This window comes from Tachypleus tridentatus, chromosome 9 (assembly GCF_004210375.1).
Source record: "Tachypleus tridentatus isolate NWPU-2018 chromosome 9, ASM421037v1, whole genome shotgun sequence".
In the NCBI taxonomy this organism is placed as follows: Eukaryota; Metazoa; Arthropoda; class Merostomata; order Xiphosura; family Limulidae; genus Tachypleus; species Tachypleus tridentatus.
In genome coordinates, this window is record NC_134833.1 from 133,632,805 (window position 1) to 133,656,277 (window position 23,473).

The 23,473-nt window shown below is 32.3% G+C and overlaps 1 protein-coding gene across 4 annotated transcripts; it reads left to right on the forward strand.

Annotated features, from left to right (window-relative positions):
* Positions 1-943: 943 nt before the first annotated feature.
* LOC143226420 (lysosomal cobalamin transporter ABCD4-like) lies at positions 944-22,896 on the forward strand. 4 transcript variants are annotated; one of them, XM_076457358.1, is made up of 4 exons: positions 944-2,284; positions 9,344-9,689; positions 17,986-18,341; positions 20,428-22,896. In XM_076457358.1, the coding sequence occupies exons 1-4, from the start codon at positions 1,195-1,197 to the stop codon at positions 20,454-20,456; spliced, it is 1,821 nt and encodes a 606-aa protein (XP_076313473.1). In that variant the 5' UTR covers positions 944-1,194; the 3' UTR covers positions 20,457-22,896. The 4 variants fall into 4 exon arrangements, with proteins under 4 accessions (XP_076313473.1, XP_076313471.1, XP_076313470.1 ...); XM_076457356.1 differs by having other exon boundaries at positions 21,340-22,896; XM_076457355.1 differs by having other exon boundaries at positions 21,536-22,896.
* The last annotated feature ends 577 nt before the right edge of the window (positions 22,897-23,473 follow it).

A 23,473-nucleotide genomic window follows, 5' to 3' on the forward strand; every position in this document is an offset into this window, starting at 1 on the left:
TAAGTTAACCGAATACTTCTTGTTTTTACCCTTAATTAGAAGTATCTAATCTTGAATATGGTTAATGACTACAAGCAACTTATTTTTTATTGGCGGTTTTGTACATTTATTTTATTTTATAATCTACCTTTTATGCTCGTGTTTCCCCGTTGGAACAAACCACCGCACGCCCCTAACAAGCTATAATTTCATTAAGCCTTTTTAAAAAGCTGGGCAAAAGATGATTTTAAATTTTATTTGTCATTGCATTGAAAATACTCCTACTAGTCGCAGATAAACTTTATTCAATGTCGAAATAAATGACAATAGTAACAGTGCAAAGTATAAAATAGCGTTTGTATGTCGTTAAAGTACAAAGTTACTGCCAAGTGCGAGTACTGAATCCAGCTTTTTAGCGCTGTAAGCCCTCAGATTTATTATTGAACCACCAGAGAAAATGAAATAATGACATTTTCCCCTAAAATAAATAAAAAAGAATAAGTTACATATTGTATGCTTGTAATTTTCATATTTTCACTCATTTCGTCATCATTAATTTTATGAATTACATAGTTATAAGTGTACTGTTATAATTTGGTTTGAATTTCGCGTAAAGCTACACTAGGGCTATCTGCGTTAGCCGTCCCTAATTCAGCAGTGTAAGACAAGAGGGAAGGCAGCTATTTATCACCACCCACCGCCAACTCTTGAGCTACTCTTTTTACCACGGTTGAAAGAGCCTTAACGAGTCGAGTGCCTTAACCACCTGGCCATGCCGAGCCAATATAGTAAACTTTAAAGCTATATTGAAATTTTAACTGTGTCCAAACAAAAGTCTTGCAGTTTGAGAATAAACACTGACACATAATTAGTGATGAACTGCTAATAAAATTTAAAGGCTTGGGTTTACTTAATTTTGTTTTTCCAATTATAAGATGAAACGTCATCTTTTCCGTCACCTAACTCCTAGCAACAAGAAGGACAAGAACGATATTGAGTGCAAATTGTAAAGCTACGTGATAACACAAATTTGTATTTTGACCTCAGGGCGGTGGGTAATAAATTGTTTATTTGATGTTAAATTGTCAGCATGAGATTGAAGTAGTGGAGAACCGAAGTTAATTAAAGTAAATCTACTGGTATTTGTACTAACTATAATCCCTACATTATAGTAAAAGGAAAAAAAAAAAAGTTAAAATACCAGAAGAACGTTTTATGAGGATGGAGCTTTACAGTTTTGACTACCAGTTTTTGCGGCGTCTCTTTAAACTTGCTACGTATTTGTTTCAAACAAAAGTCGTGCATTATTTGTTTTTGGTTTTGCTATTTTTAGCTCTTATAGAAGAGTTTGTTGTTTACCGCGTAGGACTTATTACTAGTGAGTATTACAAAACGCTTGGTGAAAAAGATTGGACGGGGTTTTGGTTACATACAGTTAAAGCTGTTTCACTTATTTTTGCTATTTCATTTATAAAAAGTAGTAGGGAATATACCGCTTCGGTCCTTTACGTGTCGTGGAGACAGTTGTTGACCCAAGAACTTCAGAAATCGTACTTTGCTGGTTTTAACTACTATAAACTAAATGTTGTGGACTGTCATTTAGATAACCCTGACCAAAGAATAACCCAAGATGTTGAGAAAATGTGCAAAGCATTAAGTACAGCAATTCCAACCATCATTATTTCACCATTTACCATTGCATACTATAGTTATGTCTCATATGAAACATCAGGTATCATTGGACCTGGTGGGATTTTTTTGTTCTTTGCCATTGGAACATTAATTAATAAATTTCTTATGTCTCCTGTTGTGAACAAAGTTTTCTTACAGGAGAAGTATGAAGGCTTTTTTCGTTTCAAACATATGCATCTTCGAACTTATGCAGAATCTATTGCTTTCCAAGATGCTAGTCACACAGAACTGTCTCACACTAGTCACAAATTAGCCAAACTGGTTGAAGTTCAGCAGCAATTATTTATCAAACAATATCCTCTGAGTCTGTCAGTCAATCTTTTCAACTATTTGGGTAGTATAATAAGTTTCATGGTTTTAGCTGTACCACTGTTTGCAGGAAAATATGACGCTCTTTCTGGACCTGATCTTAGTGCTTTGATTAGCAAAAATGTTTTTGTTTCCATTTACCTTATTTCTTGTTTTAGTCAATTGGTTGATCTATCTACAGTATTCACAACAATTGCAGGAACAACCCACCGTATAGGTGAATTACATGAATATTTGACAAAATTAAATAATAAAAGGCAAAATGCAGTTAGCCATCTAAAAGCCAATGGTGACATTGACACTGGTATGTAATAATTTAATAATATGTGTTTTGGAATATATGTTGTAATTACATTTAAATTATTAGAAAGTAATTGTAGATTTTGTTTTTTAGAAATTCCAAATTTGTCTTAATGTTAGCATTTGGGAAATAAATGTTACAAAATTGATTTTAGCATAAAAATAAAAAATTATCCTTTGTTATAACTTGTATTCGTACATTGTTAATATTCTGAATTGTAAAGAAAAATCTGTATTTTCAGGAAAATATTACTTTCTTTAAAAATACTGAGTTGATATTTTAAATGCTGTATTATGAAACCTAGTAACTGTATTATAAAGGAACTGGTATAAAGATGAGGATTTGTTTTTTTTCTACTTCAATCATTTTTGAGAAATGTAGTTCACTTGTTGCTCCATGTGTAGTCACTGTGTTCAATATAAGTTTCAGGAACTGAATATTTGAAGGACATTATCATTAAGAAAGTAAATTGTATACTCTGTAGGACTTCTACTGATATAACTAGCTGATGTGACTGACTTGATTTAAAATATGGACAACAATGGATTATTTGTCCCTTCAATAATGTCTTCACACTATCCTCTTATTGATTCCTGTCATAACGTCCTTCATAGTGTTGGTCTTTACTGCTATTGACAGAGAAAAACAAAATTATCAAGAGAAAAAAAAGTTGAGATGACTGTTTATCTCTAAGCAACTGGTTATGAGTAATGTGAGTTTTAAGCATAGTTTGTTAGGTGAAACAGGAATGGAGTGGACTTTATTTGGGAAGTTAGGGACGACATGCACATTTAAGGAAATTAGTAGTGGAGTTGTATTACTTGCTTACAGAATTTGTAGGTTAGTGGAGAAATAGGAGACATTTTCAATGAGTTAGAGGTCATGGAAAAGGAAAAGAGTGAACTATGGGACATGGCTGCAGGATTTAGAGAATGGTTTTGAGCTTTTGCATTTGTGGAATACAGAGGATTTTGACGACTTTCAGGAGAATGGAAGAAGTAATAACAGTGCTAGTGTTGATGGATTTTACCATAAATGGAGACTGGTAAAGAAAATACTTCAGTTTTTGGTTTGTGTGTATGATGAACTTGAGGAGGGAAGGATATTAAAGGGGACAAACATAGATGACAAAGAAGAACAATATCACTGTAAAAGATTCTTTAATATGGCATGTGTATATGATAGTCTGTAGAGTAAATAGTGAGGAAGTTAAATTATGCTATCTAGGGGCAGAGGTGAAAGATTTATATAGAGACAGAGCAAGTGATATAGTAAAATGTGCTAGTAGTAGAGATATAGTATCTGTAGTGTACACAGAGAATGATGTAAGAATGGTATGTTAGAGTAAGTAACTGTGAAGAACAAGGAATTAGTAAGTTAATTTTGAAATCATAAATTAGTGACTGGGGCTGAATACTGGGCTTAGATTAATATGCAAGGAAGAACAGCTCAGGTGATTGTGTTTATGGGATCCATTCATTGGAAAAAGTGGCCTTTTTTGGAATTAATGGTTTATACTTAAATGGAATAGAGGCTGGATTTGAAGGATATTTTGTTTTATTCAATAATTTTAGTTTATTATTCTAACTTAGAGAGGCCCGGCATGGCCAGGTGGGTTAAGGCATTCAACTCGTAATTTAAGGGTCATGGCTTCGAATTCCCATTGCACCAAACATGCTCGCCCTTTTAACTGTGGGGGCATTATAATATGACAGTCAATCCAACTATTCATTGGTAAAAGAGTAGCCGAAAAGTTGGCAGTGGGTGGTGATGACAAGCTGTATTCCCTCTAGTCTTACACTGCTAAATTAGGGTCAGCTAGCACAGATAGCCCTCGTGCAGCTTTGCTCGAAATTCAAAAAACAAAACAAACTATTCTAACTTAGAACTTATTCAGACAACTGGTAGCTTAAAGAATATGGGTTGGGCAGACAATGATTTCCCAATGGTTTTGAAATAGGTTATGATCAGACATGTAAATCACTTGCTTTTTTCTTGTCAAGTCCTTGAATAGTTAGCAGGTGCTGAAAGATTACAAATATGTTAAATATTACTCTTTTTTTCAAGAGAAAGAAATAATTCAAGAAAAAATTATCTTGGTAATTATAAGTGTACTAGTTTTATATAAATGGTGGGAAAAGTATTTTAAAGTCTTATAAAAGATGCTTTGAAAAGTCATTTAACAAATGTTAACAATTTGTTTGGTAGTCAGCATGGTTTCACATAGGAGAAAATATTGCCCTGTTAACCTTTTGATAAATTTGAAGGGGTTACAATTGATGTAAATAAATAGAACAATTGTGGGTGTGTTTTATCTGGATTTTTCTAAGTCATTTGATAAGGTGCAATGGAAAATGCTTGTTAAAAATTTATCTCTAGATGTGAGGATGGGTTGACCCATTGGATAGAAAACTAGCTAGATAAAAGAAAACAAAGGGTTGTTTTTGATAGTTTAGTCAGACTGAATCAATGTTATGAGTAGAATGTTTCGATGCTTAGTGTCAAGACCTTTGTGTTTTTTTTTATTTACATTTATGACATAGATGAAGTAATAGCCATTAGGTTATTTAAATTAGTTTCAGATGTTTCTGAATGTAAGGAGGATGCTACTTTCTTATAAAAGGATTTGAATTATTTGGTGAGTTGGTTGAACAAATGGCAAATGGGTTTTAAATATAATAAATGCAAAATAATGTATGTGGATTATCAATTTTAATTAACCTTAACAGTGTTATAGAAGATAAAGACCTTATTTTGGTTGATAAGTGTCTTAAGCAATCCAAGCAATGTGCCATTGCTAGTGGCAGGGCAAATAGGATTTTAGGCTTTATCTACAAAAATATTGAACACAAGTCCAAAGAAGTTATAATATCATTCTGTAGGTCATTAGTTAGGCTATATTTGGAGTATTGTGTTCAACCTTGGACTTCTTAATTCATAAGGGACATTCAATTTTTGGATAGGTTTAGATAAGGCTTTCTTTAGCTCTTTGGTCATCTTGTTTCTGTAAAGATCAAAGGGAGGAAGTAGTTTTGACTAGGCTTTGCATTGGTCACAGTATTTTAACTCGCCACTTCCTTTTATCTGGTACTGATGCACCAATGTGTAGTCTGTGTGGCCCTCAGGTCACAATCGTACATATATTATTATCATGTCGTCATTACATCCAAGAATGATGATGCCATTTTAAACATATTTTAAAGTAGGTCTGCCCTTGATATTAGCCAATGTCATGGGTGATATTGGCTGCCTCACTCATGTTTTTACATTAAGAGCCATTAGTCTTTTAAACTTAATTTAAGGTTTTTATTGGACTATACACTGTTTTAGCATGATTTCTTTTACACATTTTAATTTTATTTTGATTTGAACCCAGGACTGGAAAGGCCAACTTCAGGTGACTGACAGTAAGTTTGAATGTAATGTTCAGTCTTCCTGGCAGGTCTTAATTTTACATATTTTCACCTTCATTTCCATATACCATTATAGTATACTACATCTTGTTTGGCATAGATAGCCTAGTAGTTTTGTGCCAATAAACATGAAATACCTACCTACCTCTCTTTCAATACTGGTGTTTATGTTTATGAACATGCACTCAGTTAGTCTTTTACCAATATTGACTCTCAGTCTGCTCCCCTTCACTTTTTTTCTCACTTTTTGTAGAGGGTTGACAGTAACCCACAGGGCAGTGATCATTTTCCTCTCATTTTGAGAAAGACTGGACATGGTCAATGCCACCTAACCCATGTGCCCCGGTGGAGGCTTGACCAAGCCAGCTGACTCTCTTTCACTGCTCTCTCAGAACTTGATCCTGCTGCCATCTGTAAGTCATCGATAGATGACTGCATGCCAGCAGTGACTGACTGCATTATCCAGGTAGCTGTTCAATGTATTCCTAAACCCCAACATGATTTTCATGGTATTCTCGTCCATGATGAAACCCTGTATGCTATGTAGCACAGAAGACTCGAAAACATGCCTGGGATACCTTTCATATGTATCCCACACTATCGAACCACATTGCTTTTGAGCAGGCCCGTGCATGTGCTTGACAGTCAAGACAAGAGAGCCAGAAAGAATCTTGGATTAAATTCATAACTAACATCTCTTCTATCATCAGCTCCAAAATCATATGGGACAAGATTTGGAAGGTCAGTGGGCAGTATACTTCTTTCCTCCCTTTCAATCTCTGATGGACAGGAGGTTGCTGATTCCTAGAACATTGCTGATATCCTCAATGAAAGCTTTTGCTGGTTATATAGCACTTATGATTCATCCTCCACCTTTTTAGCCATCAAGACTTGGGCAGAGTGATTGCCTCTTTTCCTTTCAGGCTGATTGTCTATGACAATAATTCACCTTTTTACACTGATGGAACTCAACTGGACCTTCGTCAGTCTGGCAATACATTGGTTGGACCTGATAATATATACTACGAGATGTTGTGTCATCTTCTCTTGCTATTCTTCTGGTTGTTTTTAATCAGATATGGCAGGACGATTCTTTTCCTGATATGGGGTACCAGGCTATTGTCCTACCTTTTTCTAAGCCTGGGAAGGATCCCAAGATTCCTTCAAACTACTATCAAATTGCTTTGATGAGCTGTCACAGTAAGACCATAAAGAAGATGGTTAATTCTCATCTTGTTTTGTTCCTAGAATCAAATGACCTCCTTTCACCCACCCAGTGTGGGTCCCAACAACAACACTCCACTGTGAACCACATGCCTATTGAAATGTCGATCAGAGAAGCCTTTCTCAGGTGACAATTTTTACCTTGAGTAGGCTTACAGTACTACAAGAGGTGTGGCATTTTGCCAGACCTCTATTCACATGGCTTGCATGTTCATTTGCCCATTTTTATTAAAATTTTTTTAATGAGATGGCAATTTCAAGTTCATGTGGGTTCAACACTTTCCCTTTCTTTACTACAGGAACTTAGAGTTCTTCAAGGCTATGTCTTGAGTGCCACAATTTTCAGTATAAAGATTAATGCCATCATTGGATGACTTCTTCATACCATTGCAAACGGGCTCTTTGAGTCAATGACTTCCATGTCTCATATCATTCATCGAACATGAGGTTTATTGAGCAGTAGCTACAGACTGCCTTCAGTCATTTACTGAAATGGAACACAGCAAACAGTTTTACCTTTTCTCTCTCTTAAACCATTTGCATGCACTTTTACCACCAACTGACTATTCACCCTGATCCTGAACTCTGTGTCGGTGAAGTTGTGCTTCCCATGGTTCTTGGGGCTTATCTTTGAGTGTAAGCTGACCTTTATACCACACATCAAGTAGCTATGAGTCAGGTGTACAAGGGCACTTAACATCCTTCGTGTCCTCTTTTTCACCTCTTAGGGAGGAGATTGATAGTCTATACTGAAGATCCATTATGCTCTCATTCGATCAAAACTAGACTATAGGTCTCTGGTCTGTGGCTCTGCCAGGACCTTGTCCTTGAAGACACTGGACCCCATTTATCATTGGGGACTTCAGCTATGCACGGGAGCTTTCTGCACTTTCCCAGTCCAGAGTTTGTACCTAGAGTCTCATGAACCTCCTCTACACCTCTGCCGTTTGCATCTGTCTTTACTGTATGCTTCAAAACTTCAATCCTTACCACAGCATCCCACCTGGGGTTGTTTTCCTTCCTCAGTGGGCCATGCTTTTTCAGATCAGACAGTTTGCCATTGTTTATTTTGGCTTTTGTATCCAGGTGCAATTGAATGAATTGGGTCTCTCCTTGGATGTTATTGCTGTATCCACTAGTCAGCCCATCCCACCATGGCGTATTACCATCCCCAAGTGTGACCTTTCTTTGAGTCTTCTGAAAAAGGCAGATACTCCCAGTTGGAAGTACCATCTTCTATTTGGCAAACATCTTTTGAACCATCCTTTCATTTCCATTTATACAGATGGTTCAAAATCAGGCGACTCTGTGGGCTCTGCCATATTTGTTGTGGTTGGTAGTTGCACATAGAATTCCCTCTACAGTTTCTGTATTCACTACTGTATTGTACACCACTTCTCTTGCCCTGGATCACATAGAAGCTAAGCAGTACTTGAATTTTACTGTTTATACCAACTATTAGCTTTCTACTGGCCCTGGAATTACTTCATGTTAGTCCTCACCCTGTTCCCACCAATATTCAAAACCATCTGATCCATTTATCTTTAACACCTACTTCTATCCAGTTATTCTGGATGCCAGGCCACGTTGGTATTTGTAGAAAAGAGCTTGCTGACACAGCAGCTAGGTTTGTCTGCTCTGGTGCTATCACTGTTGTGCCTGTTCCATACATAGACTATGGTCCTGTATTCAAGGCTCAGCTCCATGACAGTTGCCAATCAACTTGGAATGAGCAACATGATAACAAGCTTTACCAGACAAAACCCTCTATTGGACTTTGGCCGCCTTGTTTCCATAAGGATTCGAAGGAGGAAGTTGTCCTAACTAGACTACGCATTAGTCACAGTTTTTAACTCATCATTTTCTTTTATCTGGGATTGGTGCACAAACGTGTGGTCTGTGTGACATTCAGGTTACAACATTCCACATTTTACTGTTGTACCGTCTTTAAGACTCTGAATGAGGGCACCATTTTAGGCCTGTTTTGTCCACAGGTTTATCCCTGATGCTGGACAGTGTCATTGATGATGGTGACACTGTCCACATTACAAATGTTTTTTAATTTTTTAGGGGCCAGTGGCCATTTTTTACACTATTTAAGCTTTTAATTCAAAAATTGGACTATTTTTTTAACATGATTTCTTTTTACAAATTTTAATAATTCTACTTTAAGTTACTTTTTACCAGTTGTTTTGCACAGATAGCCTAGTTGCTTTGTGCCATAAAATGCCAGCCAACCAACTTATTTCGTTTTCTACAATTTGTACTTGGCTACATAAAAATCACAATTACCAATCAGTTTTATTATATACTTGTGTTCATGAACCTTCTCTTATCTTGTACTTGTCATTTAATTCTTTTCATAATAACTATTCTTTTAGATTTTTTAAAATAATGAAATTTTTTGCTTCATTTATGATTATAGATGATGGAGAAACATTATTCCAGTTATCCAAAGTGTCATACATGCCACCAAATGGGAACACCCCACTTGTTGAACAGTTGACTTTCTCAGTAGTTAAAGGAACAAATATTGTTGTAATGGGTGCAAGTAGCAGTGGAAAAACTTCCCTGTTAAGGGTGCTAAAGAATCTCTGGCCTATTTCTGATGGCTCATTACAATGCATAGTTACTTTTACTCCATCGCAAGTTCTTTTTCTCCCTCAAAAACCTGTTATGACTGATGGATCATTATACCAACAAATAATTTTTCCAGTGGATGGAATTACTCTTTATCAAAGCTCACTTCAGAGAAAACAAGAAGTTGAAAGGTAATATGCTTATATTGATTAAAAAAACATTAAAATATTTATGAAGTTTTTTTTTAAACTCTTAAACTACCTCATATTTAATGTATCCACCACATCTGACGTCAAACCATTCTGAAGATCAACCACCCTATTAGAAAAATATACCTGTCTTAGCTGAAGATGACTCTTACTCTGCCAAAACATATGTTTGTGTCCCTTTTTTTACCATTCTTACCATTAAGTATTAAAAAAAATGATGCATCAACACTGTCAGTTCCTTGAACAATCTTAAGTGCCTCCATCAGATTTGCTTTAACTTCTTCTAACCAGGGAAACAGTTTCGGAGATCTTAACCTATTTTTATATTAAATGCTTTCAATACTAGTTAGAATGCTAGTAGTCTCTCTTTCAGTGTTTTCCAAAAATTCAGTACCCATATTAAGATAAGGAGCATAAGATTGAACATAATACTCTAAATGAGACCTAACTGTTGATATGCATCCCCAGCAACTCTTATAGAATTCACTACCATCAAAAATAACTTTATGTTCAATGATCAAAACTACCTTCAAATAAATGGCCTACATATGGGAAATCCTGTGCCACCAGTTTTGGCAAACACTTTCATGACACAGATTGAATCTCATGCAGTCAATTCAGCCTAACATCCACCACTATACTGGTACAGGTATGTTGGTGATACAGTTGCTAGTTTCACATCTACAGAATACACAATTAGTTTTTCCAATCACTTTAACTTTATAAATCCCAACATTAAGTTCACCTGTGAACAGGAAAAAAAACAAACTAACCAAATAGCATTTCTCAACCTCATGATAAGAAGAATCAATACACAATTCAAAACAGAAATTCACAGAAAAATCGCCCATAATGAACTATACATTCCTTGGGACTCAGCACATGAAACAAAACAAAAGCTCAACATGTTAAAAAACCAAATAAACATGGGGACAAAGCTGTGCTCACCCCATAAAATTACTGATAAAATCAACAAAATAAAACAACACTTAATCAATGTCAACAAATTTCTTCCAAAACTGTTGAAAAAATTATATGCACACACCTCAATCAACCACAAACAAATGATAATAAATCCCAAGATACAACAAACTACAAAACCTTCAACTACTGCATATCATATGTTCCCAACATAAAACACAACATTCCAGTAAACACCAAATTTATTCAGAAGCAAGGTATAAGACTAAAGTCCATACTATGTAAAAACTACACTGAAAAACACAACACTAACATTATATATATAAAATACAATGCAACAATTGCCACAACTTCTATGTTGGAGAAAGAAGCACAAAAATGAAAACCAAATTTAAAAAAACAAACACAAAACACCTCAACACATTTTTGAACACTGCTGGTTAAATAAACACAACATAACCATAGAAAACACCCAGATACTAAAAGCAGGAAAATAAAATATAAACAAACATAAAATCAAAGAAGCCCTACTTATACAACAACTAAAACCAAAATTAAACCAATATAAAGGAATGCTTTTATACCTTTACCAATTAATAACCTAACATCTAACTATAACTTCCCCCTACAATCTCATACCAGCTTACACTATTGTCCCTAAGACCTGCCTGGCAATGGTTAGTTGCAAACTCTCTCCTTGTTAACCTGAAGATGACCTAAGAAGGTTGAAACATTGTTCTCTACTTTATAAGTAAGTGTTTAGTATTTATACCAGTTATCCTAAGATACATTTTTACTTCAATTGGGTTTCTGGTCATCATGAATAACTTGTTCTGTACAGTGAAAGTATAACCTATCAATATTTCTGTATATATAACCCCAAATCCTATTTGCCTTATTATTATTAGCAATATCACACTGTTTGTATGACTTCAGAAACACCAAGTTCTTTTTCTTCCATAATACTGTTAAGGTTATTCCCATCAAAATTATGCCCACAATTCAAACTGTAACCCATTTGTATTACTTTGCACATGTTATAATTAAAAGCCATATGCTAAATATTTACTAAATTTACCAAATATTCTAAATTATTTTGTAAAGCAACAACATCCAAAAACCTTACCATCATCTGTAAACTTAAATCATTGAAGTAAGTAAAAAAAAAAAAGTAATTTTCTTAATGCTGAGTTCTGAGGTATCTCATTTGTATCATGACCTCAATTTAACCAAAATCTATAAAAACAAAAAACTGTGCTCTCTTCTGTTCAGTCAATTTTCAATTCAGTTAACTAATTTATCCCCCACATCTAGACATATTTTTTTTAGTAAGCTTCTTGTATAGCACTTCATAAAATGCTTTTATAAAATCCAGATACATCTAATCAATATTATTTCTGTTATCCAAATAATGGTAACCTCTAAAAAGTGTTAAAAGAATTGATATAAGTTTTTAATCTAGTGAAACCATTGGGCTATTCAAAAAAAAAATTATATTTTGTTAAAATACTTTGCAAAACATCTTTTATTATGACTTTGAAAAATATTTTCCCACCATTGATGTAGGATTAATAAGCATATAATTATTCAGACAGGTTTTATCTCTCTTAAAAAGTGGAGTACCATTAGCCAACTACCAATCTCTGGCACTTCCCCAACATTCAAGAACTTAGAAAAAAAACATTAGCAAGTGTTTCATATGCCCAGTACTTAATCTCCTGCAAAACCCTTGAAGAAGTACTTTTGTGGTGCATGAATCATATCATTCCTTAAATTTACCACTTTTTTCTTAACAGGCTCATAATTATTATAATAATTTTGCTCAGTCATGTTTCTATCTGACAACTGTTAAGGAAGAAGAATATTCCTTAAATATTCAGTGGCCTGGCATGGTCAGGTGGATAAGGCACTTGACTCGTGATCTGAGAGTCATGGGTTCAAATCCCTGTCAAAAATGCATTTAAAAAAAAGGATCCACATTTGATTAGTATTTCCAATTAATGCAGTTGCAAATTCACAATAGATTATTTTGTTGCAACCCTTAAAACATGTTTATTTACATTTGTAACCAACTTGTTTTCTGCATGTAGTTTACTATGGTCTTCACTCTGTTTAGTCCTAGGTTAAAAATTATCTTACAGCTGAGTTAATAGTCCTTGAAAACAAGCCAGCTGATACCCTACTTAAAGTAAAGCATTCATTAAATAATCTTTTTCCCGTCACTTTAATTTTACAAATATAACCAGCCAATCTGCTTGTCCTTACATATTAACCTAAGCCTAGTATCTCATCTTTACACTTATATCATGTCAGTATACCTGACAGAGTTAAACTGTAGCTATTAACTAGTTCTTTGGTCATTCTACTCTGCATCATAAACCATATGTGCAAAAGAAAGATGGAATCATTGCTAGCATCTCTTTCTATGTCAGTTATTCCATTCACCTCTGGCCCTGGATTGCACAATCTAATTATTTTCTTCCTATTTACCCTACAGACTATTCTTTCCACATATTATACCAAAGAATCACTTCTAACTATAATCTTGAGTTTTTCCCTTCTATCCTTATCCGGCCCCCTTTGTTTTTCTTCATACCCTAGATCTTCAAGGGCACAAGCTAAAGACTGAAATCTGTTACTTAATAGAATCTGCATATTACAGTTAACTTCATTACTACTAGCTTCTCTTTTTCTGTCTAACCTTTTTACTGTATCAGGGTTTTGTTCCTCTTTTACAAAATGTATTTGTGTGTGTTTGTGTTATCCTGCTCTAAATAGCCTTGAAATGTTTACTATTTTAAATTAATTTTAATAAACTTTGTAATTGTTGGGAGTAAACCGATATTTGACTTCAAATGTGAAATATCAAAAACATTTATCATCAAGATCAATAAATATTGACATAAAAATAACTAAAAATAACTTTCTACTCTTGAACCCCTGATTGTAAACCTGTATAGACCGCACCTCTTTGTTATTATTTTTTGTCTATTTAGTCTTACCAAGCTGCATTATATCCCTTATAAACACCTATTTCATCACATCTTTTGAAAAGTCTCTTCAAGTAATTTATAACTTTGAATTTTCAAAACCTTTCTGTCATTATTTGCCAAATCTAACCAAGTTTCAATAATTCCCATTATTTCATAGTCTTCCATTTCATCTAGAACAATGGACTCATCCATTTTGTTTTTAAAACAATTAGCATTTAAATAATAGCAGCTAAGCTGTTTCATGAATCTGCTATGATAAGCTTTAAATTTGACAAATGTATCTTTCAAAGTATTGTTTAATTTGGTATGTTATAAATTACCTGTTTCTAGTCTTCTCTTTGGCTTGACTATCCTATGGATTTATTTATCCCATTTCCTAAGCATCTTTGCCATTCTACAAGTTTAATAAAGCTTGGTGATTATATTGATTACATTACTTAATGTCATGTAAAATTTGGTAAACTTTTAATAAATCCTATAAACCTGTTGTATACAAGAAACCTGATTTTTTGATAAAGTATTTTTATTGAAAAACAAACTGTAAATTTACAAGCCTTCTGAGTCAGTTTGAGTGAAAACTAATATTTGTATTAAGGATAATAATACTTCCTTTCATATTATAGTTTTCATATTTAATTTGTATATCTTATAAGATCTTCTGATCTTCAGATTTGTGTTTGGTAAAAGTTTTTATATTTTATCTCTTATTTATCGTAACACTAACTGATAATCATTGATATTTAAAGTTGGAAAGTATAAAAAAGTCAAAAATGTATTATTTTTCAAGAATGATAACAGACTAACAAAGAATTTCAGTTGTTTATCCTAAACAACCTCAAGCTGGCAAGAATTCCAAATTGGTTTTCTGAAAATTAGGAATAGAGATTTCAGTTATCTGAATCAACAATATTTTTTTATTGCTGTTCCTGCATACCTAGATCTCAAGAGATCATTTAGAACCTCCTTTAAAGTGACTTGTTCATTTAAGTTTTTTTAATCTGGCATAGTAGTTATAAATTTTTACATTTTAGTGATTTTAGTAAAAAATTGTATAACAATGAATAAAAAATATACTTACAAAATCAAGAAATATTGCACTTGCTTTAGCCTTGAGGCCTTTTGAATTGTTGCCTCATTTAATAAGCCTTTTTTTGTCTTAATTAGTTGAACAATCTGAAACCTTTGTAAGAGAAAAGAAAAACAATCTATTATGAAAAGTCACAGTTCCATCAAATTGTGACTTTGAGAGGTACATGTTAAGAATTAATTCAAATATTTTCTTTTGAAATTAAGAAAGTTAACTTGGATAATATAAAAATTTAAAGTATAAACTGTTTTAATGTGATGCCAATTAGCATACAATAATAATAAAGTATTTTATTATTTTTGATTAATTTAAGATTGTTTAACCTAATCTGTTAGTGTCAAAACTTTTGAAAACAATCAATTGATAGAAATTAATTAATCCTATTATCACTTTTTTATTATTATTATTCCAACTATTCAATTCTCCTGTGAGAATAATCTATTAGTTGACTGAAATTGATTAAAGATCCCCACAGTTAACTGATTATGAAACTCCACTAAATGCCCACCTTTATAAAGTTTAAGTTATATTTAGTGAATATCTTTAGAACTTCTACAAACATTGTACTGCCTAACCTGCTTCATTAAAGCCCATCTTTTGTGTATAATTCATTCACACCTTGAAAACCTGTCTCACCAGCTGTAAACACATGTGAAAATCTTTCACATCCTTGGATCCTGCTAAGTAATTCCTGGTTGTAACCAGAGGGAGTTCTCACAAAAGGTTCATTTGTCTATTTCTATCCTTAAATCTCTCAAAAATTTCTTTATACTTTTTAATTAGCTGTTCTGGTTTAGTTTTTTAAACAGCCTTTACACCTCCATGCACAAAAAAAAAAAAATGAATATGCCTAAACTAAACTGTCAACATGCTTTATAATATTCTGTAACTTACTAACTGGCAAGTTAATTCTAGCCTTGTTGTATTTATATTTTCTATTGTAAGTAACTTAATGAAAGAGTTCTCCATGTAAGCCCCTTGATCATTTCATTTCTTAGTGCAACCAGCCAAAGATTCAGAGCTATTAGAAAATGGTGCTTGAATACTATCTGAACTTACCCCTGTAGCAATAACTTATTTATTACTTTACACCCTGCATACTTAGAACTTTCTTTCAAGCCCTCCTTTAAAGCAACTTTCACTCCTTTTCTGTCTTGCTGGTATGAGTTTTTCTCCTTATCTCCTATTTCTCTTCCCTTCCCTCGACACTAATAGAACAATGTTTCTTAAAGTTATCTCTAACTTATCCTTATGTGTATTGTCTTTCCTAGCAACTTGAAAGTTTCATACAAGCCTCCAATTCTCAAACATAATCCAGTTATGGCACCTATAAATTCCACCACATTTATCTCTGAATTTGCCTATACAGTAAGATTAACATAATGTTTGAAAATTTCTGAAAAATATCAACAGTTATTTTGTGACCTTGTTTCAGTATGTTAAGAGCAATGTCCTTTACTGGTTGTATAAACATCATTTAGAGATATGTGGAATGAGAATGACCAGTCAATTGGTAGTAATCAGTAGTAATTACAAAGTTTCATTTTAAGCAGAAATCCTTTCATTTTAGTCAATCTAGTTCTTGTGTCCCTTTATTCCCTTAACTTAAAATAAACAAATATATGTTAAGCACTGTTCTGTAATATCATATCTTGTTTGAAACTCTAACAAAGTGGACTTACCAGGTAAATCTCAAATCTGTATTCAGTTCACCTGGATATTTCACATTACCAGCAAAATAATGTACTTAATATAACACTTTTTTTTTAGTTGCCATTTGTTAATGAAATCCCTAATGTTTTATTTTATAAAAGATATTTAAAACAGCTTTAAAATTTTTTACAAGATTAAGGATATGTAATTTTGGTGGTGTTATTTTCAAGAGGATAATTGCTAACTTTTGCATCTTGTGGTAAGAAGTATGAAAATTAGGCTGTTTTGTCTGAACAGGTAGACAGTGATATAACAATCAAGTTTTAAAATTGGGTAGAAAGTAAAATTTAATAAATGGTAGTTAGTAATAAGGTTTCTTTCAATAACTATATATTTTTGATGTTCAAGGTAACCCCAGTGGTCAATGTAATACATAAACTAATTTTATGTGTATTTATTGCAAAATCTCAGAAAGGTACATAGGCTTTAGGATTAGTTCTTTAAGGTAAAACTGATCTGGATGGTGAATATTTAAGGTGACATTAAGTGCAAAATGTTTCTCTTCACTGCCCCACACTTTAATAAAGAGTAAGTTCCAAACTATAGTATTAACACTGCTAACAAAAAGATCTTAGCATTCATAATGTTTTGGTTGTTTATTGCTATATGACTAGTCTTGAAACCTTATTTTGAATAAATGTCAAGGTTAAGGTTATTCCAAAAGGTCATTGTCATTGGCTTCCTGCAACTATAGTTGCTTCCAATTTTACATTGAAAAATGAGATGCCCTCCCCCCCAAAAAAAAAACAAAGTGATTTGTGGTAGCTATAGATCAAACATGGATTTTAATTTTAAGAGAAATTATCATGTAGCAAGTACATCAAAGCCTGGTGATTAAATACAAAATAAATCATTAAACTACATAGTATTTGTTGAATTGAGTAATTTATAGATTATCAAACTAATTTTATTGAAAAAATCAAAATTATGTCCCCAACTTTGGTGGGAATGGGACATGTGCAGCAATTTTGTTTTTTGTTAAGGAAATTTATTAATTAGGAAACTGTTTCATGCTCATTTTTTTTTAAACAATTAATTCATCAAATTATTTGTGAGACTGTGACTTTTGTGGTCACATGATTCCTAATAACATGCAAGTTACAAAAAATTTTAAGCCATATATGTTATCAAAATGGCAGTCTTACACGTATCTACTGGAATTCTCTATGTATTTTTACTTACAAAACATATTAGCTCAACTATTATTTTTGGTTAGTTCTTTATAGAGTATTTTAACAAACAGATCCATTAAATGGCTTAATGTTATGCAATCCTGAAATCCGTTCTGTATTGAATTGTATATAGAAGGAAAATTTAAATCTGAACTTTAAAACAATACAGTTTAGAACAAGGTCATTTAGGTAACTAGAATATGATCAATTTTATATTTTAGATATTATCCAACCACCTGTAATTTTATTATAATTTCTGTTGTTAAACTGCTTTCAAACTTACTTAGTAGTATGCATGAGGTTTATCAAACTGAAACATTTAATTAATAACATTACATTATGAAAATATTTAGTAAGTTTCTTCTAAAATTGTTTGTTTGTGTGGTTTGTAGATATCTTGCCTTGACTGATCTAAACCACATTTTGGATCGTGCTAAAGGGCTAGACACATCTGTTGATTGGAACTGGGAAGACGTTCTGTCTCCTGGAGAAATGCAGAGACTTTCTTTTGTACGACTGTTTTATCACTGTCCTCAGCTAGCTGTCCTGGATGAAGCTACAAGTGCAGTGGGTCAGGAAATGGAAGAGGTGTTGTACAGACAGTGTAGTAACCTTGGAATTACTCTTCTTAGTGTTGGTCACCGACAAACCTTAACCAAGTATCATGACAAGCTTTTGTGGTTTGATGGAAAAGGAGGATGGAAATTTCAAGATTTGCGATTAAATAAAGAGAGTGATACTGCACCAGGTAAAAGCACATAAGTTTTAGTGTAAGTCGTCTATTTGACTCATGATAAGATATACTCCTAAATTAAGTTACTGCAAAAATACTCAACATTTTTATGTAAGACACATCTGAAGGAAATTTCATTCATGTACATTTTAATCTTTAGATTATTTTTGATATCTTTTTCCTGTTATCAAAGCATTGAAAAACAAATACTTTTTATAAACAAAATTCACCTTTATGGTAAATATATTGATAATAAGTAATGGAGATGTATGAGCGTGATTTAAATCTGGTTTTTTTGAGTATATTCAAGATAAATTATTCAAGATCATATCAGAGATCTTCAGTTGAAAATTCATGAAACATATATGTCACCAAACACTGCTCCTCAACAACATTTGAAATTGTTTCTTATATTTTTATGTTGTTATTTTACATACTGTATTAGCTTAAAAGTGTAGGAAAATGAAAGGTATTAATATTGACAGTAAGTGCATAGTAGCAGAATGAAACTGCCTGTCATAAACCAACTCGATATTTGTGTTAGGATTCTTTACAACCCTATTCAATTGGTTGCAGTTACGAAGTAATTGAAAAAAAACAAAAAAAAACAATTTGGCTCTATAGAAGCATCATTTATGTTGGTGCATTGCTTAAGAGAATTGTGTAAAAATTATGCCTTAATGGTGAGCATTCTAAAGCAAACATAAGTTTGCCTTAGAATTAGCATTTTTCTGTGCCAAATATAAATGTTAACATAAAATGTGTGTATTTTAAAATTACAAATTAATTATCTTGTGAAATAAAAATATATATTTATATAAAAAAACAAAAAACATTACAGCTGTTTACTAGTTATTGCACTGAGTCAAAACAAAATTATTGGCCATTAGAGAGGTGCTTTAAAATGTACCTTAACATCATAATTCTCACAAGTTTGAACTGTACTACCTTACATATTATTACTGTTGTGGAATTTATGTCAACAATAGTCTCACGTTAAACTAATACTTTGACAGGTATAATATTAATCAAGTTCTTAGCATTACATAGATTTATTTGTTCTAATTATTAGTAGTTTCACACTGTTTGCACATAAATTTGAATTTTGTAGTTACTGAGAACAAAATGGATGGTTACCAAATTTTGTAGGTTTGAGTTATTTAACCTGTGGTTCAAAGTACCTGATATATCTAGGAGCATATATAAAACATGCTAAGAAAATGAAACTAATCATTTTTGTATCCATATCTGTACATGTATGTGTTGTGGTAAGTTTTTATTGCATAGTTTGTAAAATCAAATGGCACTGGATTTTGATGTATAAAGTATTTATGCCAAATTTAAACATCTAAATCTTCCAAAGTAATTATTTATATATAAAATTTCAGAAATGTGGGAAACCTTACAGGGCATTGTGTTAATAAATTGGATAAAATTAGGGACACTTCATATTATGGTACCATAAAATGTTCAGTTTGTTGACATGTGAGAATTTGAATCTTTTAGTCAGTGCTAAATTGCTCAATTTTGTAGCTTATTTAATGAATAGGTTAATTAATCATGACATTACTATGTGGACTAATCGTGTTCTGTTTGGATGAGAGTCAATAATCAATATCTATGTATTTTGTAATAAACCATTAGAAACCAGTCAGAAATATTCCATTAATTGTAGTCAGAATACATGTAGGTGTTGTGAAAATAAGTTATGTTGTGAATAGTTGAATTCTGTAATATTAAAGCCAGGATGCTTTGAATAATCACTGTCACATCCAAGCATAATAAGAAAATGTAAATATATACAGATTCTGCTGGATAAAAATTAGTTTTTAACCCCTTTTTGTGATGATTAATAATTTCACTTATAATTTATCTTTATATAAATTAATGGATTTAAATATATTTTACTTTTTCATATTTTGGCAAAAAGGAAGTATGCAGATTTTGTTGTTTCAGTTAGTAATACTTACTGTTCTTGTCAAACAAATTAGTACTACTACCAGATGTTAAATACTTGTTTATTTGAAAACAAATACCTCCAGAATTGGAGTTGGAAATGTCACTCTTTATAAACAGCTCTTATTAAATATTTTATTAGCAGATTTTCCATTCGATTTGTTACTTGGATAAGAATCATAACTTATTCTGTTTGAAATATTGGAGGACTCATTTCTATTATCACAGTTTTATATACAGAGTAGAACTTCTTTCTAAATGTATATGGAACAGGTTAAATGGTTTTAAATGTTAGATTATAAAGTTGGAATGACACAAAGCTGAAAACAAGTCCAACTCATCAAATAATATAGACAAAGTTAGCTAATGTTTCTAGTGTAGGAAGTTTAGAAGGAAAAAATGTACAAGATTACCTTTCTTGAAGTTTTTATTACTTATGTTAGATTGCTGATTCAGACCTTGCATACTTTTTTTTTCTACAGTGAAATTTATAGTTTTATTATTATCGTGGCACTACTAAATAGATAATGTTTGTTATTTCTGAACTATTTGTGTGCAATACTGCCAAAAGAAATAGCTTCTTGAATGAGAAAATCCTTAACAAAATGTTTATTACTTATTTCAAATAACCTGTGCAATTTTATAAGGACAAACAGAAGGTGTGGGAAATCATTGTTACAAATGAAACTAGCTTTTAACCCTCATACACACGGTGGGGGTCAAAAATGGGCCCACTTGTGTTTAAGTTGTTACAGAAATATCAAAGGTGTGACTTTCGGGCCTAAAAATATACCTAATTTAATCTATACTAATAACATACTATACTAATACGTTTAACATGTATTTTTGCAAATGGGGTATTACACCCCTTGTCTAATGTCGAAATTCACGTTTTCCACATTGGGGGTCATTTTTCACCCCCGTTTAAAAAACTCAATTACATTTCTGGTAAACAATCAAATAATATATTGATATGAAATTTTGTGTTCTAGAACATTCTAGAACACTCTATAAATGTTCTCAAGCATTCTAGAATATTCTTATCTACATTGCATAGAGAGCCCCCAATCGATGATGAATCAGGAAAACCTGAAATAATATCATGCTATAACTCCACCAAAGGAGGAGTCAATACACTAGACCAGATAGTTAGATTCTTTTCCACAAAAAGAAAGACCAGAAGGTGGCCAATGGCACTATTTTATAACATTCTTGATGCTGCCGCATACAATGCTTACCTTCTCTATCGCCAGCGCCATCAAGAATTCGCATCAAAGTACCAAAAAAGAGCAAGACGTGAATTTCTGAAGTTGCTTACTGATGAATTACTGCCTGAAGAAGATACAAATGAAGTGATCCCTCCAAAAAGACAAAAAGTTGCTGAAGAGAACGTTAGGAAATGGTGTCAAATATGCGCACATGATTCAAGGAAAAAAACTTCTTCCAAGTAAAATGGCTTGCAATGACCATAAAGTTACCCAGAGTGTATGCATAAATTGTATAGAATAAATATTTTGTCCAAATTTATACTTTGCTTATATGAAAATAAATTTTTTTTTAATATTTTTGGTGGGGGTCAAAAATGACCCCCAGTGTGGGCAACGTAATTTTTTTGAGTGTGTGTACTAGGGTTAAATGTGTTTATGCAAAACTGATAAATTAGCAGATGTACAAATTATAACTGAAACATCTTCTGTGAAGAGGTTTCATAAATATTGTTTTTTGTCATTTTTTGAAACTGCTGTATTGGCTTGATTATAGGATAATCTCAGATAGGCGACCTTTATTTTCAGAAACCATGAGAAAAAGAAAGAAAAATCGAGTGTCATGATGTTAACATCCTTTTTTTTTTTGGTCAGCAAAATCAATACTCTAACTGAACAATCTCAAGGTGGATTAGTTTTAAGAATTAGCAGTGACTTTGAGTCAACATCTAGCTAAGGTAGTTTTTAAATATTATGTAAGTAAATGTATGATTTGTTTGCTTCTGTATTAGACATCACTGACATAGCTAGGCTGTTTTTCTCAGATGGATTTAAGTTTTATAAATAGTTCATACTTTAGTTTGGGCTTTTGAAAAGTGTAGGTCAATAATATAACCAAGGGTTACAGAGAAATATTTGTTTATATGCAATGAAAGAAAGAGTAATTAATATTTGTAACCATCCTACAATTCTGCATTCATAAGATAAACAATTACCATGTTACAAACATTGTAGCTACATCTTCAGTTGGTTTGACAATCGTAAATTTAATATTTTTTATCACTGATAGTTAGACCTGTTGGGAAAAACTGTTCTTTAGAAAGATCTCTAGTTTAACTAATAAATGCTAATGACCTATGTTTCCATGACAGAATATTTTCATGTGTAACAATATTATCAAATAGTATGGAATTTAATTTTTATGTATAAAAAGTGAAAAATATTTAAGTATATTCTGTTCAATAGATAGTTTCACTATTAAATGTGGATCTTGATAATTAAAAAAATATTATTACAAGGCCTTAGAATAAAAATTGTACTCCCTGATGTTTTAAGAACCTAAAAAAGTTATTGGATGTACCAGTCTTTGTTGTTTTTTAATTAAAGCTATTGGAATAAGCCTACAGAAATGTTTAATTTTCTTAGTGACTCCATTCTCCTACCTTTTCCAATGGTTTATTTCAAAACATATTTTACTCACATTAAGTTTTATACAGCTTTGTTGTAAGGTAGCCATACTTAACGTGAAAGCTTTTGTCTATGCAGTTTAAATGTGAATGTTTAGTAAGGAATATTAAAGTTGTTAGGAAAATCATTTTGTTTCCATATATAATACTTGATAATTTCTCGTTATACTTTTGTAGTAGGAGTACTTAGCAAAAATGGTCATTATTTAGATTAAAAAAAATGATGCAAAAATTGTGTGATTTGCACGTCCTAGTATCCTCCATTATCTGCTGGAATCTCTTCGGGCAGGACCCAACAATCCCTCATATCATGCTTATTTTAAATACTGTTTTGACAAAGTTTAAATTAATAAAACTGTTTCAATTCCAAACAAGATATTTTACTGGGTCATACTGAATGGTAATAAGCACAGCTTGTCCAAATGAACAATTATGTTTTAACATCATTTAATACATGATATCTTACTGTACCTTATTTGGAAATTCCTAGTAACAAATGATCCAAACAGTCAAGAATATT